At 34.6% G+C, this 13,114-nt stretch overlaps 1 protein-coding gene across 2 annotated transcripts in view; it reads right to left on the bottom strand.

Annotated features, from left to right (window-relative positions):
• Window positions 1-13,114, bottom strand: part of LOC138376852 (tRNA-dihydrouridine(20a/20b) synthase [NAD(P)+]-like) — a 53,815-nt gene that overhangs the window by 33,705 nt on the left and 6,996 nt on the right. The window contains exons 3-9 of one of the 2 annotated variants that reach the window (XM_069461416.1): window positions 12,621-12,742; window positions 10,200-10,317; window positions 8,809-8,931; window positions 7,820-8,046; window positions 4,822-4,828; window positions 4,096-4,194; window positions 948-1,048 (exon numbers count right to left, since the gene is read on the bottom strand). In XM_069461416.1, the coding sequence (XP_069317517.1) occupies window positions 948-1,048; window positions 4,096-4,194; window positions 4,822-4,828; window positions 7,820-8,046; window positions 8,809-8,931; window positions 10,200-10,317; window positions 12,621-12,742 (797 nt within the window). Of the gene's footprint in view, window positions 1-947; window positions 1,049-4,095; window positions 4,195-4,821; window positions 4,829-6,605; window positions 7,104-7,819; window positions 8,047-8,808; window positions 8,932-10,199; window positions 10,318-12,620; window positions 12,743-13,114 lie in introns of those variants that run through there. The other variant, XM_069461417.1, reaches the window with a different exon arrangement.

Raw genomic sequence — 13,114 nt, 5'->3', positions numbered from 1 at the left:
TAATTACCGTATTTGCTTTATCTGTATTTTTAAAAACCATTTGAAAGTAAGTTGAAAAAATCATGACTCTCTACTCCTAAATGTTTCAGCATGCATCTGCTAAGACTAAGGACACATTCCAACATAAAAGGTGCTGGTAAACTACTTCAGTAAATGGGTATATACTAAATATTTTAGGCCATACAATTGCAGCTACTCAACTCTGTATTTGTCTGTGGAAACAGGCATAAACAATATGAAAACAAATGGGCATGTTTATGTTTCAATAAAACTTTATTTATAAAAATGGCATTTAGCCCACAGGCTATAGATTGCTGACCCCTGCTATATAACAATGTTGTTATCACAACTAATGTTAACAAAAATTCCCTAATATTATCTAATAATCACTCCATATTCAATTTTTTGCAGTAGTCCCCAAACATATATTGTAGTTGTTTTTTAGCAGGATGCAGTCAAGATTCACACCCTGCCACAGAAGATTTCTTTTGGGAGCCTAATGATTCTATTCTTTTGTTTGCTTCCCTGACAGCTAGGGCCCTGAGTACCTAGGACACTACAGTAACAAAGGAGAGATAACACCATGAGAAATAGTATCTGGTAACTTTGAAAAAATAGGCTATGCATTAATGCATTGCATTTATTTATTTTTTCATTTTTTAAAATTCCAAACATCAACTCAAACCAGATAATTCATTGCATTTAAATCTTAACCTAAAAGAGTTTAAGAATCACTGAATTAGGCTGAAATTTATGCTTGTGAATACAGAATAGTAATCTCTACCAATTGTGTATCAATCTATCAATATCTACTCTATATACTATCAATATATACTATATAAAGTCAACCATACATCAACAGTAACATCAACTTAATTAAAAACCAAGAAACTAATTTAAAAGAAAACTAGAGTTGTGTGTATTCAAAGAAGGGATCTAGTACTTACCTAGAAATAGAACAATCAATAGGATTATAATGGTAAGAAAAGCCTTGTTCCAAAAAGTTGCAATTTTGCCCCAGACAGTAAATGAAAAAATCTTCTGCCATCTGTAAAGCAATACAATTACATCAGATATAAAAAAACCAAAAGAAGGTTTTGAAATACTTTCTAAATACTGAAATAACTTTTGGTAATTGTGTAGTAAGTGAAATAAATCACAGAAGTTTAATCTTTAAATTTATTAATTCTCTGAAATGACAGAATATCTCATGAAATAAAGGAAAACTCTTTCAAATTTAATAATAACCTGACATTTGATTATCTTTAGTCTGGTGGCTTAAATATTCTAAAGTGAAAATAATTTTTAAGTAAACATACATGAGCAGAACCTTAAAAATGAAGTCTTATAGTAAAACGTTATATTGTTGATAGAAGCTATTTATATCTTTTTCCATAATCAGAGTAAGGACTCAGATATGACAAAGATCCATTGGTCTAACAGCAACATTTCAGGAGTAGGAGGTATAACTCTCTGCACATTTATTTGCATATAATGCATTTTTAACATCTACTCCAAGTAAAGGAGTTTCTCTACTTTAACCATGAGTGAATTAAAAAAAATTATCCAGGTATTACATATATACAGCAAAAGTGAAAAAATCTTCAGTACATAGCTTGATAAATTTTACACACACACACATACACCATGTAATTACAACCCAGATCAAGATCTAAACAGGTGAAATGAGATAGGGAAATAAGTGGTATAGATGGGTTGAATAATATAAACGAAGACAGAAGTAAGAAAGCACGAGTTATAAATGGCAAAGAGTGACAAAGTAACCCATCACACAACTGGAAAGGTAATAAACTTTGTACAAGGGCATTTGAAATGAATAACACATTAACTAGTCCAAAGGAGACACATAAAGGTAATAAGCACTTAAATATACTTCAAGCACTTACAGGTTTCATAAAAGTTTCACTTTAACATTATGACAAATTATTAACTAATAAATTAAATAGTATTTAACTATACTAGTTCCTTTTGTCTCTGTACTTCCAATTCTAAGCATTTTATATAGACATTTTTCAAATTATACAATCTTTACATTTTTAAGAAGAGAATGTAAATGGCAATACCTTGATCTAGGTCCAAATGTAAATTTGCTTATTTCTTCAAGAGTCAATATAGTATAAAAGGGAACACAAGAGACCTACTATAGGGAACAACTAGCAGTTTATAATAAGACTCAATTTGAGAGCAGCTAATAACAGCTAACATATATTGTGTCCTTACCATAGTACGGTTCTAAGCACTCTTACATGTTTTATTGCATTTGTTACAACTACTACAGGAAGTAGACCCTAGCACTACTTCCATTTTATAGATGGGGAAATTAGTCAGAAAGCGTCAATATTTCTTGGCCCAAAGACACAGTAACATGCAGAGTTGGGATACAAACCCAAGCCATCTGATTTCTGAGCATGTGCCTTTAACTACTGGGTTATGTGAGAAAAAATTAGCAACTAAATAATGAAACCTTTTAAGATTATGGAGATACACATATAAAAGATAAAAAGATGTGGACATACACATAATAAGGACACATCGCAAATGATTTGTTTGTATATGCACCATATTTTCTTACATATATTTGTACATGAGGGTAATTTATATATCATGTGCACATATATACACACATCTAACAGCTATGTGATCAGGATGGTTAAAAATTATATTTGGCAGGAAAAAAGACTGAGCCATAATTTATGTATCAATTTGATGGAGAAAAGGTCAACTGACATATATATATATTTTCTTGCAAATCCTTAAGCCTTATTTATAAATTACATGTTTATAAACAATATCTTCTTTCTCTTAAATATATAGGATTCTATTGTTGCAAATATTGCCAAAAAGCCAAAGAAGGAGTTGTTGAGGGTTTGAAATAAAACCTCCTGGATGAGAGGCAGCATGATGGAGTAGAAAGAACATTGGACTGAGGGCCAGATTCTTGTCTGGACTCTGCAACTTACCAACTAGGTGACCTTAGTCAGGACACTTGCCCTCCCTGGGTCTCAGTATGTGATATATAGAATGAGTGGATGGGAAGAAATAATACCTACATGATTTTTTTCTTCAGTAAAGAAGAAAGAAAGGACAGTATAGCTGATAGACATGGACAGAAATTATGAGAAATTTAGGCAGGTAAGGAGTAAGTTAAGCATTGTGAAAGACTGCCTAGACCCTGAGCTAAGGTAAAACTTTAACTAAGTTTCTTCCAGTCTCAGGACTTTACTATACGTCAGTGGGTTATCTCTAGGATCTCACTTATAAAAGATTTTTGTTTATGCCATGAGTAGGAACAAATGTGTTGCAACATTTTTATGACGTATGTATTTCACCATTCATACTATCAAGTTTCTGGATCTAAAACTGAACTCCCAAAAAGTGGATTATTACAAGGGTAAAGTGAGCCAATGCTTGGACTAAAATAAAATACTGCACTTGGTACTTAAAGACCTTAGACAGTCCTTCACTAAGGAACTAATGCTAATATATGGTTCTTATACTTTTCATATTCAGCATTTTAAATATATATATTCACAAATTTTGTGTGGAATAAAAAGTAGTAAAATTGTCACTGAACACTAATGAAACTATTTCTTGGCTACATAAGGCCAAAACTAAGAATCATTTATTGGCTTCAGTTTCTAAATTGCCCTTCCACTGCCTCAAACAGTTTTTCATCCATGCTATACTGTAAACACAACTTATCCATTTATGTTTATTTAGTTCACTGCTCCAATTCAGGTCAATAAAACAAAGGTAAACCGCGATGATGAGACAGAACAGGTGTTAAAAGTACCCATTGCTTTATTGTATCCTAAATCAACAGAATCAAAAGTATTAGACTCTTCTTCCTTTTAGAAGAGAGGAAAAAGTTACTTCGTTTGTACACATAAAGTTTACATAAAGTGATATTTTACTATTACCTAATTTGTCAGGTGAGTTTATTTTGAAAGAGAATCTTTTATACAATCAGCTCTCAAAAGTTGTTAATCTTGAAAGTTTTTCCATTTTAGACTACTAAGAGTAAAAGAACTAACCAAATATTGTTAACGATTTTAAGATTTGAAGGTTTCGTACCTCTGAGGAGGAATAAAAGGTAGACAGAAGATTATAATGAGTCCTATTTCAGCATAAAGAAAGGTTGCAACTGCCACCCATTGGAGTGTCATTGTTTTTCTTCACACCTAAATAGAGAAACATTCATTTTACTTTGTTTCCTTTCAATGACAACTGGGTTAAAGGCCCCCGGCACGCAGTTTTTGTCCAGGGGGTTTACCGTGTCCCACTGTCCCTAACCAGGCATCCCGGCCTTAACCCGGTCAGGAAGGGGTCAAGGGTGGGCCGGGAGGCGGGTGTGTGCACCTCCCGGAGGGCGGGCCGTGCGGAACTGGCCAGGCGGCCCGCGAGGCGCCGCCGACTTGCCCCTTCCAGCTTCGCGGCGACCGCAGCCGAAAGCCTACCTCCACCAACGCCCGAACTTGGAGGCCGCCGCTACCCCGCCGCGGCCCAGAGCCTCACGTCGCCTCGGGGACCGCGGCCCCCGGGGACTCGCCGGTCTTACCCAGTCTAGGGCCCGCCTGGCTCCCCGCGCTGCTCCGCGGCCGCCGACGCGCGGAACGTCAGACGCCGCGGCCGGGCGGGGGAGGGGAGGGGGGAGGGGAAGGCCCCACCCAACCCCCCCGCAGGCTCCCTCCTCCACCCCGGGCCGAGGGCGCCCGTCCCGCTGAGGTCACAGGCGGCCCACTGCGTTTATTGGCAACAATTGTTTTCTAATTGGCGGTGGAGTCGGAGGATGACTCAGACTTTCGACCTGGTGCTTGGGGCCAGGAGCGCAGGCTTCACATTTCTCATAAAGTGCGGTTCCGGTGGGAGATGCGGGGTTAACCGTGTTCTGCGCGAGTTTTGTGGGGTCCAGGAAGGACTGGCACAAGGGCGGGAGGGAGAGATAGGGTGGTGCAACTTCTGGGAACGTGTTCAAAACGCACTCCTCTCCTGTTGTCTCTTTTCCGTGTCCAGAGTTAAGCTATATTTCATAATGGGCCAGGATTAGCTGGTTGTGCAGCACTTTGTTCTTGAGAATGTGGGAGAATCTAGTGTCACAACATAACTTTGTAGGTTTTCCCGTTCCAGTCCATGGGCTGGGAAGAGGCAATGAACTTTAAGGTGATGTTTGGGGACTGGAAGGAAGGGTGGGTATGAGTGTATTCTTTCAGTCACCACTTCCCCCAAATCTGTGAATACGTTAGAATTATCAAAGGTTTTTTTTGTTTGTTTTTTTTTCCCCCAAGATTGACCACATATCAGGAATGTAAACGTATCCTTCTGGAGACAATTACTTTGGGAACATTAAACGAATGTTGCAAATAGATATAGAATATAAAAACACATTTAAGGTGGTGCTTTTCCTTAATTTATCACAAATATACTTGATCACATGTAACAGAAAAAAGAAAAAATAGACTTAGGACATAAATTAGCAATAAGGAAGTTACTTTTAACGGAACGTTTTAGAGCTCCTTGCCCTTCCTCACCGGTTCCTTCCAAACGCCCTGCACCTTACTCTAATGATGCTGCTGTGTTCACAACACTAGCAGCATTCACTTCAGAGTTAATTTAAAAACATCAGAATGACTAAGTTCTGACTATACCTTACTGTTTGTTTCTATCGTATTTATATCAAATGAAAAAGTCAGTTATCTTTAAAAATACATTAATTGAAAAGTGAAAACACAGAAGGTGCCCAAGAAAAAATATGGCAGCACAGTGCTTATGTTAAAATTGATTCACTCAATTATTCCCAAACTCTTAAATTAAAAACAATTTTAGATAAATGCCTCCTTATAACTGTTTTCATGTTGGCAATATAGAATAATATTTTAATTACAAACTTTTATTTCAATCTGAGATACTGCATTCTTGCAGTGCACATTCACCAATAACAAAATCTATTAATAATGCTCCCAAACTATGGGACTTTTAAAGTTTCAATCAGTTGCTGGGAGGCATAAAAATAACATCACTAGAGTATGAAAATTAGGTTTTTAAATTAAAAATAAAACCTGGTTACTATTCTCTAGGAAATATTTCAAATATGTAATCATCTCCACGTTGGCTACCAAATTTTTCATATGTAAGATGTGGGGGGTTGCAATTACTTTTACCTTTTTAGGTACAGGCATTTTTATAAAGCTCTCAATCTTTTAAGGATCTAGAAGGCTTAAAATGTACCAAATTTAATGTCACTTAAAGAGTTCCATTGAATCTTAGTTTTATAGAAAACATCACATCTGATTAAACTCACACACATCTAAAACAAATACCTTAAAGTATGTAATTCAATTGGGAAGTACTAGTTTGATTTTCCAATTTGAATTTTTAATGTAAGCCCTGAGTGCAATTCTATTTAGAATTTCTTATTCATTTTCATCCTATATGGATGTTAGCATTTGTTCTGCCACTTCTCTGTACTCACATACTTCTTGTTAACTTACAGATACTATATGAGTCATACTTTGTATTAAAATAAGTTTTATTTAAAAATGTTGAAAACATGATTCCTTTAGGAAAAAAATTTCCATCCCTCCACCCCTTAATCCATAACAGGATTCAGAGCAGTTTGGACCTAGGAGGCTAAGGATATTTGGACCACCTGGAGTCTTCTTTAAAACCATCTCTGAGGATAGGGTCTAGTACTGATTTTTAAAAATGTTCCCAGGGACTGTTTCTAGACTAAAGTTTAAAAACCACTGATTTAAAGTAAAAACCAAGATGTGACCACCTCTAGTTTCATTGTAGGTATAAAATAAAGCATATATTAAAATAATTTAGGAAGTCCAGTTAAATGCCATAATGGTCTGTAAGGTAATCTAAGACTGCTGATGTGCTTGACAGAGCATTAAATATTCTTTTTTCTTGCCTTGAAGTTATCTTTTCCATCATGTACATTAAATGTTGATGGAAACACATGTATGGAGTTCCAAGTTCAAGAGCAATGTCAACCCAGTCCCAGATGCATTTCAGTGGGGTTTGCTCATATCCAGCAAACATGGCCGGGTTCGCTAAAAGTCCTCTTGCAACCATCACACCTACAAATAAAAGCACAGCATATTTGTCCATACATTAAGAATCCATGGTTATTAGTTCAAACTCAATGAAACAAATTGAGAATATTAAAATAAAGTATTATTATAAGGTTTCACAATGCCTTTATTACATTAGTGTGTTTAATTATAAAAAAAATTTATTTTGGTATCTTTTGCAAACCAAGAAAGTTTAAATTCTTTATTTTTTAAAGATTTCTACATTAAACAATTAGTCTTTAGTTTCTTTAGGGTAAATCCAGATGGTCATAAATTGGTTGCTTAAAGTTATCTGTATTCTCCCATCTAGCAATTGCTATCACAGCGCTTGGCTTGGTATACCAATAATTTAAGGGATAATGATATTGCATAGCAGTTCTGGGTTCCTTTGGCTCCTATGATCACTCTTGAATTCATTAACTCTAATTTCTATTCTAGCTATTTTATTTTCCTAATAGACTATCTGGAGGATTCTTAACTGGTCACTAAATATGATAGTGTCAGAGGAGTAAGTGAATTAATTTACTCCAGTTAAAATAATCTGTTTCTAAGTTAGAAGAATTAACATTATTTTAATAAATTGCTTAGCTTAAATCAGTACAATGAGAAAATATGGTTTAGTGTTAAAGAAAACTAATGAAAGTGACAGTAACATTACTTCCCCATTCTCACTTATTTTTTCCTAATTAAAAGACAAAAAAATCCAAGTATTTATTTCTTACCATCTGTCCCAGTAATCTGCCACACATTTTCTGCTTCCTTTAAGTTTCTGATGTCTCCATTAGCAATTACAGGTATAGACATATTCTCCTTAATTATTTTAATGGCATCATAGTGCACTGGCTGATGTCTTTCTTCAATAGTTCTTCCATGGACTGTAATCCAGGAAACTCCTGTTGCTTCAGCCTTTCGACAAAGATCTATAGTTCTTGGAAGGTCATCATGGATCCTATAATTTCAAAATTATATTTATCTGTTCACAACACATAAATCTTAATGCTAAAATTAATTAACTAAAATGAAAATTCATGTACTAAATTATTTAGTTAGCTTTGCTATATCGTATTGTCACTTCATGCCACTATCAGTAAGGTTATCTTCAGGGATTAGTTTCCGTCCAAGGTCTCAAATGTAGTTATTTCACTATTGGTAACAGTAGGATGACAAACTCTTACCTAGTGCTCCTACCTTTTGGCTTTGATACATGAAAGAGCCATCAAAGTACTGTCACGGATGAATTGAAAGATGCTATCTTAATATTTGATGTGGTTGCCCCAAAGCCCAGGTGGGAGAACATAACGCTTTACCTTGAAATATGTTTTTAACCTGTCACCAAAAAACCGATTCCTGGTTTATTTTCTTTTTCTTGTGAAATTTTAGTGCAAAGATTCTTCCTATTTTCTACTCTTGGTGCCAGGAATGTTTCTTAGCACTAATTAAACAGTATGTGGAAAAAGTTGAGGGTTTGGCAAAACTTTTTAATAATAAAGGATGTTTCATTTTTTGTTAAAAATACAAAGAAGAAGTTGTTCAGGATTATAAGTAAAAATTACAGTATATATTCATTTACTAAATGTCTTGTCTCAACATTTCAGTATACCAGCTACTGATTTATTTAGGATAGACACTCCCATACCACTAAGAAAAAAGGAATATTCTTTTATTTCCTAAGTAATGGACTATCTTGTCAATAGATTGAAATATTGTTTACCTTATTTTAACAGAAACTGAAAATCTGGGGTTTTCCACTTCATTTCTTACTTGTTTCACCATATCTCGAACAAGCTCTGGCTTGTTTATTAAGCAAGCCCCATAACCTTCTGCCATTGCCCACCTTTATAAAGCAAACATAAGAACAAATGAATTATAAATAGCTGGAAAAGAAGATAAAATTCTAAAAGCACTGAAATGTAGGTACATCTGTCTATTTCTCTAGTGATCTGGAATGAAAGCAGATTTTACACATTCATTTATCCTAGCCGGGTATGGTGGCATGTGCCTGTCTGTAGTCCCAGCTACTCAGAAGGCTGAGGCAGGAGGATCGCTTGAGCCCAGGAGTTTGAGGTTGCAGTGAGCTATGATGATGCCACTGTACTCTAGCTGGGGTGACAGTGAGACCCTGTCTCAAAAAAAAAAAAAAAAAAAAAAAGGGTGGAAAAAAAATTCCTAGATCCAACATTTCTTAAGTGGATCAATATGAGATTAGGAAAACATGTTCCCAGATCAAAAAGTACTCAGGGGAAATGGTTTTCATTGGCAAGTGAGAATATTAAATTAAAGTTCATTCAAGCAAAACAGATTTAAGTATTTGTAATTAATTGCAATTACTTCAGATTTTTTAAATTCCAAATTTGATGTTTATTGTGTATAACAAGAGGTTTTAGTAGTCTCAATAGTAGAAAGATATTTTTGGCTTACAGCATTCCAACACCACTAAACAGCTTATTTAACTCACCTAATGAGTATACAAATATGTCTAATCTGATTTGGATTATGCTGTACTTAAAACCTTGATTTTATTCTTTGGACACATTTTGAATTACTGACAGATAACCTAGTATACAATGCCAGGATGGTAGGGACATTATTGTCAAATTAAGTACATCCTATCAACACTTAAACCCAACCAAATAACTGGTATAGAAAGAAAAGGTGATTATAATAAGACATTTTTGTATGGGAAATTAATTAGGAGAAAACATGTGGTGATCTCCCAAATCACAGAATCAATTTTTAGAGCAAGTATATCTGACATGGCAGTAAAAATACATTTTAGGGATTGCTATAAATATTAGATTCTCATATAACTACTTATGGATGAGCTTCAAAGCAGATTCACACGAAAATTCTAGTGGTGAGGGATGAGCAAACACTTGTAAAGGGTCTATACATCATTTCAGCCATCAGAAAAGACTTTTGAAAATTATATTCTTAAATTATATTTTTTCTTATTTTTTTTTCCTTCTTGTTTTGAGCCCTAGTGCTTTAACTCTATTTTTCTTACTTTCTAATTTTTGGAAAACTAGAAAGATATTTTACCATGTTCACATAGATTTTTTTCCTAATCTTTTTGAAAATCCTTCCAACTTCTTTGAGCTTTACCTCTGAGGACAACCACAGTTAATGTCTATTCCATTCGCATAAGGACAGACTATACGAGCAGCATCAGATAAAATTCTTGCATCATTAGCAGCAAACTGAACAATCAATGGGCAATCACCTGATAAAATGAATAGCTCAATATTAAAATTCACAGGGAAAAAACCCCATAAAAACACACACACACACACACATACAAACACACAATACCAAAGTCTAATGTTTGTATAGGCTAAAATAACTATTTTTAGCCTAAGAAGCATCTGTTCAAATAAGATAACATTAAAGAAATTTTAATATTTTAAATTAAAAGCTATTTACCCAAGGTAAAAACTCAAGCAGAACAACATTTAGTAAAATGAAAAGGAAAAATATTCTAACATTTTTGATTAACAGACCCCCTTCCCAAAGGTGAGAATTATAGTAGTCCAGAAAAATTTTTCTTATACTTGTAAAATTTAAACCAGTGTGAACGTTCTATATATACCACCATGCTTACTGCTCCTTTTTTTTCCTGATGTATCTGAGAGAAGTACTGAGACCTATTTTCTTCTTTTTAGTGGGACATTCCACTGTATGGATGGACCATACAGTGTATTTCTATACTGTTTTTTCTTATTTGTGACTCTTGCAAGCAATGCTACAGTGAGGATGCTCTTGCATATATGCTTTTGTATATTCATAGCTAAAATCTTAGGAGTGGAACTAACTGTTGGATAGGCATTTGACATGTAACACTGTGATGGATAATACAAAATTATCTTCCAAGAGTTTACCTATATAGATATGTATCAATATGGAGGAAAGTTCTTGTTTCCTCACAACTTATCTTATAGTGTATATCCAACATTTGTATATTTTTATTTGTGAGCTCTCCTCGTACTCTTTGCAGTTTTCTGTATGCAATTTTTGTATTAGTTCCTTTTCTTATTTGCAATATTTTTTATAAAACAAAGAAATTAGCCCTGTTATCATATGTGTTATAAATTTTTTTCCCCCAGTTCTTGGAGTATATATGTACTCTTACATATGAAAGTTTAAATTTAAATATTGCCAAATGTATTAGAGCTTTCCTAGGTTTTAAAGTACATTTTTCTCATTTTTTGGGTTAGTTTTATAAACCCTGGTTAGGTGTATTTTAACATTTCTAAAGTTCTTTTGAGGACTACCTGTATGAGATTCACTAGGTGTTGATCAAAATGTAGATCTGGGCATTACCCCAGTTGCACTGATCCAAGATTTCTATGGCAATTCACTGATTTACAGTAGTCTAGTGGTATAAGAGAATTTGGTTTTTTCTTTATGGAGATGTAGGATGCTTTCCCTTTTGTAATTCAAGAGTTACAGAATTTCAATTTAACAAATATTTCTTGTCTTAATATATTTTTAATACTGTGCTAGATGCTGAGGATACAAATCAAGTTATTTCTATAGCTCCAGCCCTCAAGGAGCCCAAAATCTAGTGGGAGAAATAGGCAGATAAAGAGGAGAATTATAACACAGTAGGATTTATTGTAATATAAGAGCCTATGCTTAAGATAGAAAACATGAGTGGAGGGTGATCAAAAAAGGTTCCTTGGCCACAACTTTGAGAGTTGGATTAAGAAGCATAACTGTAGTTTGCCAGAGAAAGAAGGATCTGGGAGACAGGTATAACTGGGAAGGATATTCTAGGCAGGGAACTGTGAGACAACAGGGCATGTTCAGGAACTTAAAATGGTTTAGTATTTTTGAAGAATAAAGTCAGTGGGCTGTGAGGAGAAACTAAAGACAGATAAAGCTGCAGAAGATGTATCTGGAGGCTGGATCATGAAAGACTTTATATATTATCCTAAAGTGTTAGAATTTTAGCCAGTGATTATCAACCTTTAACAAGCTCAGAATTGTCTGAAGCGCTTTTCAAAACACAAATTGCTGGACCACACATCCAGAATTTCTGATTCAGTAGGTCTGGAATGGAGCCTGAGAATTTGCATTTCTAACAAATTTCCAGGTGATGCTGATGTTGCTGGTCTGAAAATCACACTTAGAGAACCATTATTTTAGGTAATGAGAGGTCCAAGAAGGATTTTAAGGAGGGAATAGATAAGATCAAATTTAGATAGGTCACTTTGGGCTGTTTGCAGGATAGTTTGGAATGGGACAAGACTAGAGGCAGTGAGACAGCAATCTATTCTAATACCCCAGTGAGAGGATGGGGCCCCCAGGAAAGGCTGACCTTATACTTTGATATATTACAGACAATTTACAAGGCATTCAGTAATAGTATATTAAAAATACTTACAGAATACAGAAAACATTTAAAATATTAAAAGATTTAATACATAATCTCTAGATTTATTGTTTCTGATTAGACAAGATAGATGAGTTTGTAAAAAAATTAAAAACATTTTACAAAGTCAGCAAACTACAGGTTTCACATACCTTGGTTTGTGGTAAATTCACTGTCTCTGGCTTTTACAGATCTGACAAAATCAGCAGCAACTATCATTGGTGTATAACACAGATCACAACTGTATTTTCTTACTAGTGTTCTAAAAGCCAACCTGTGAGCATATAAAACCTTAATTATACATTTAACAAATATCATAATCATATGTATTTCCAGATTTAATTTAGTTAATTATTAAATATTTATTAGGGAAATTCTGCCTATGGTAAGATGGCGATTTACTTTTTCCTATTCTTCTTGCTAAGTATAATTAAAAACCCTTGACATTATATATAACACAAGAAAAATTTGAAAGGCAGAAAAGAGAGCAGACAGGCTGGTGACCTCAGGACCTAAGGAGTGACAGAGTGATGGGTTCCCAGGGTTTTCTTTTTGCCTTAAATATCCCAGACTTTAAACTGTCATGGGATTAGAGTTAAAAAAAAAAAAAAAAAATTCCAGACTTGAAGTTGAAGAAGCTGGCCAC

The sequence above is a fragment of the Eulemur rufifrons genome, chromosome 29 (assembly GCF_041146395.1).
Source record: "Eulemur rufifrons isolate Redbay chromosome 29, OSU_ERuf_1, whole genome shotgun sequence".
Classification (NCBI taxonomy): domain Eukaryota; kingdom Metazoa; phylum Chordata; class Mammalia; order Primates; family Lemuridae; genus Eulemur; species Eulemur rufifrons.
This window is presented reverse-complemented; position numbering and strand designations above follow the sequence as displayed.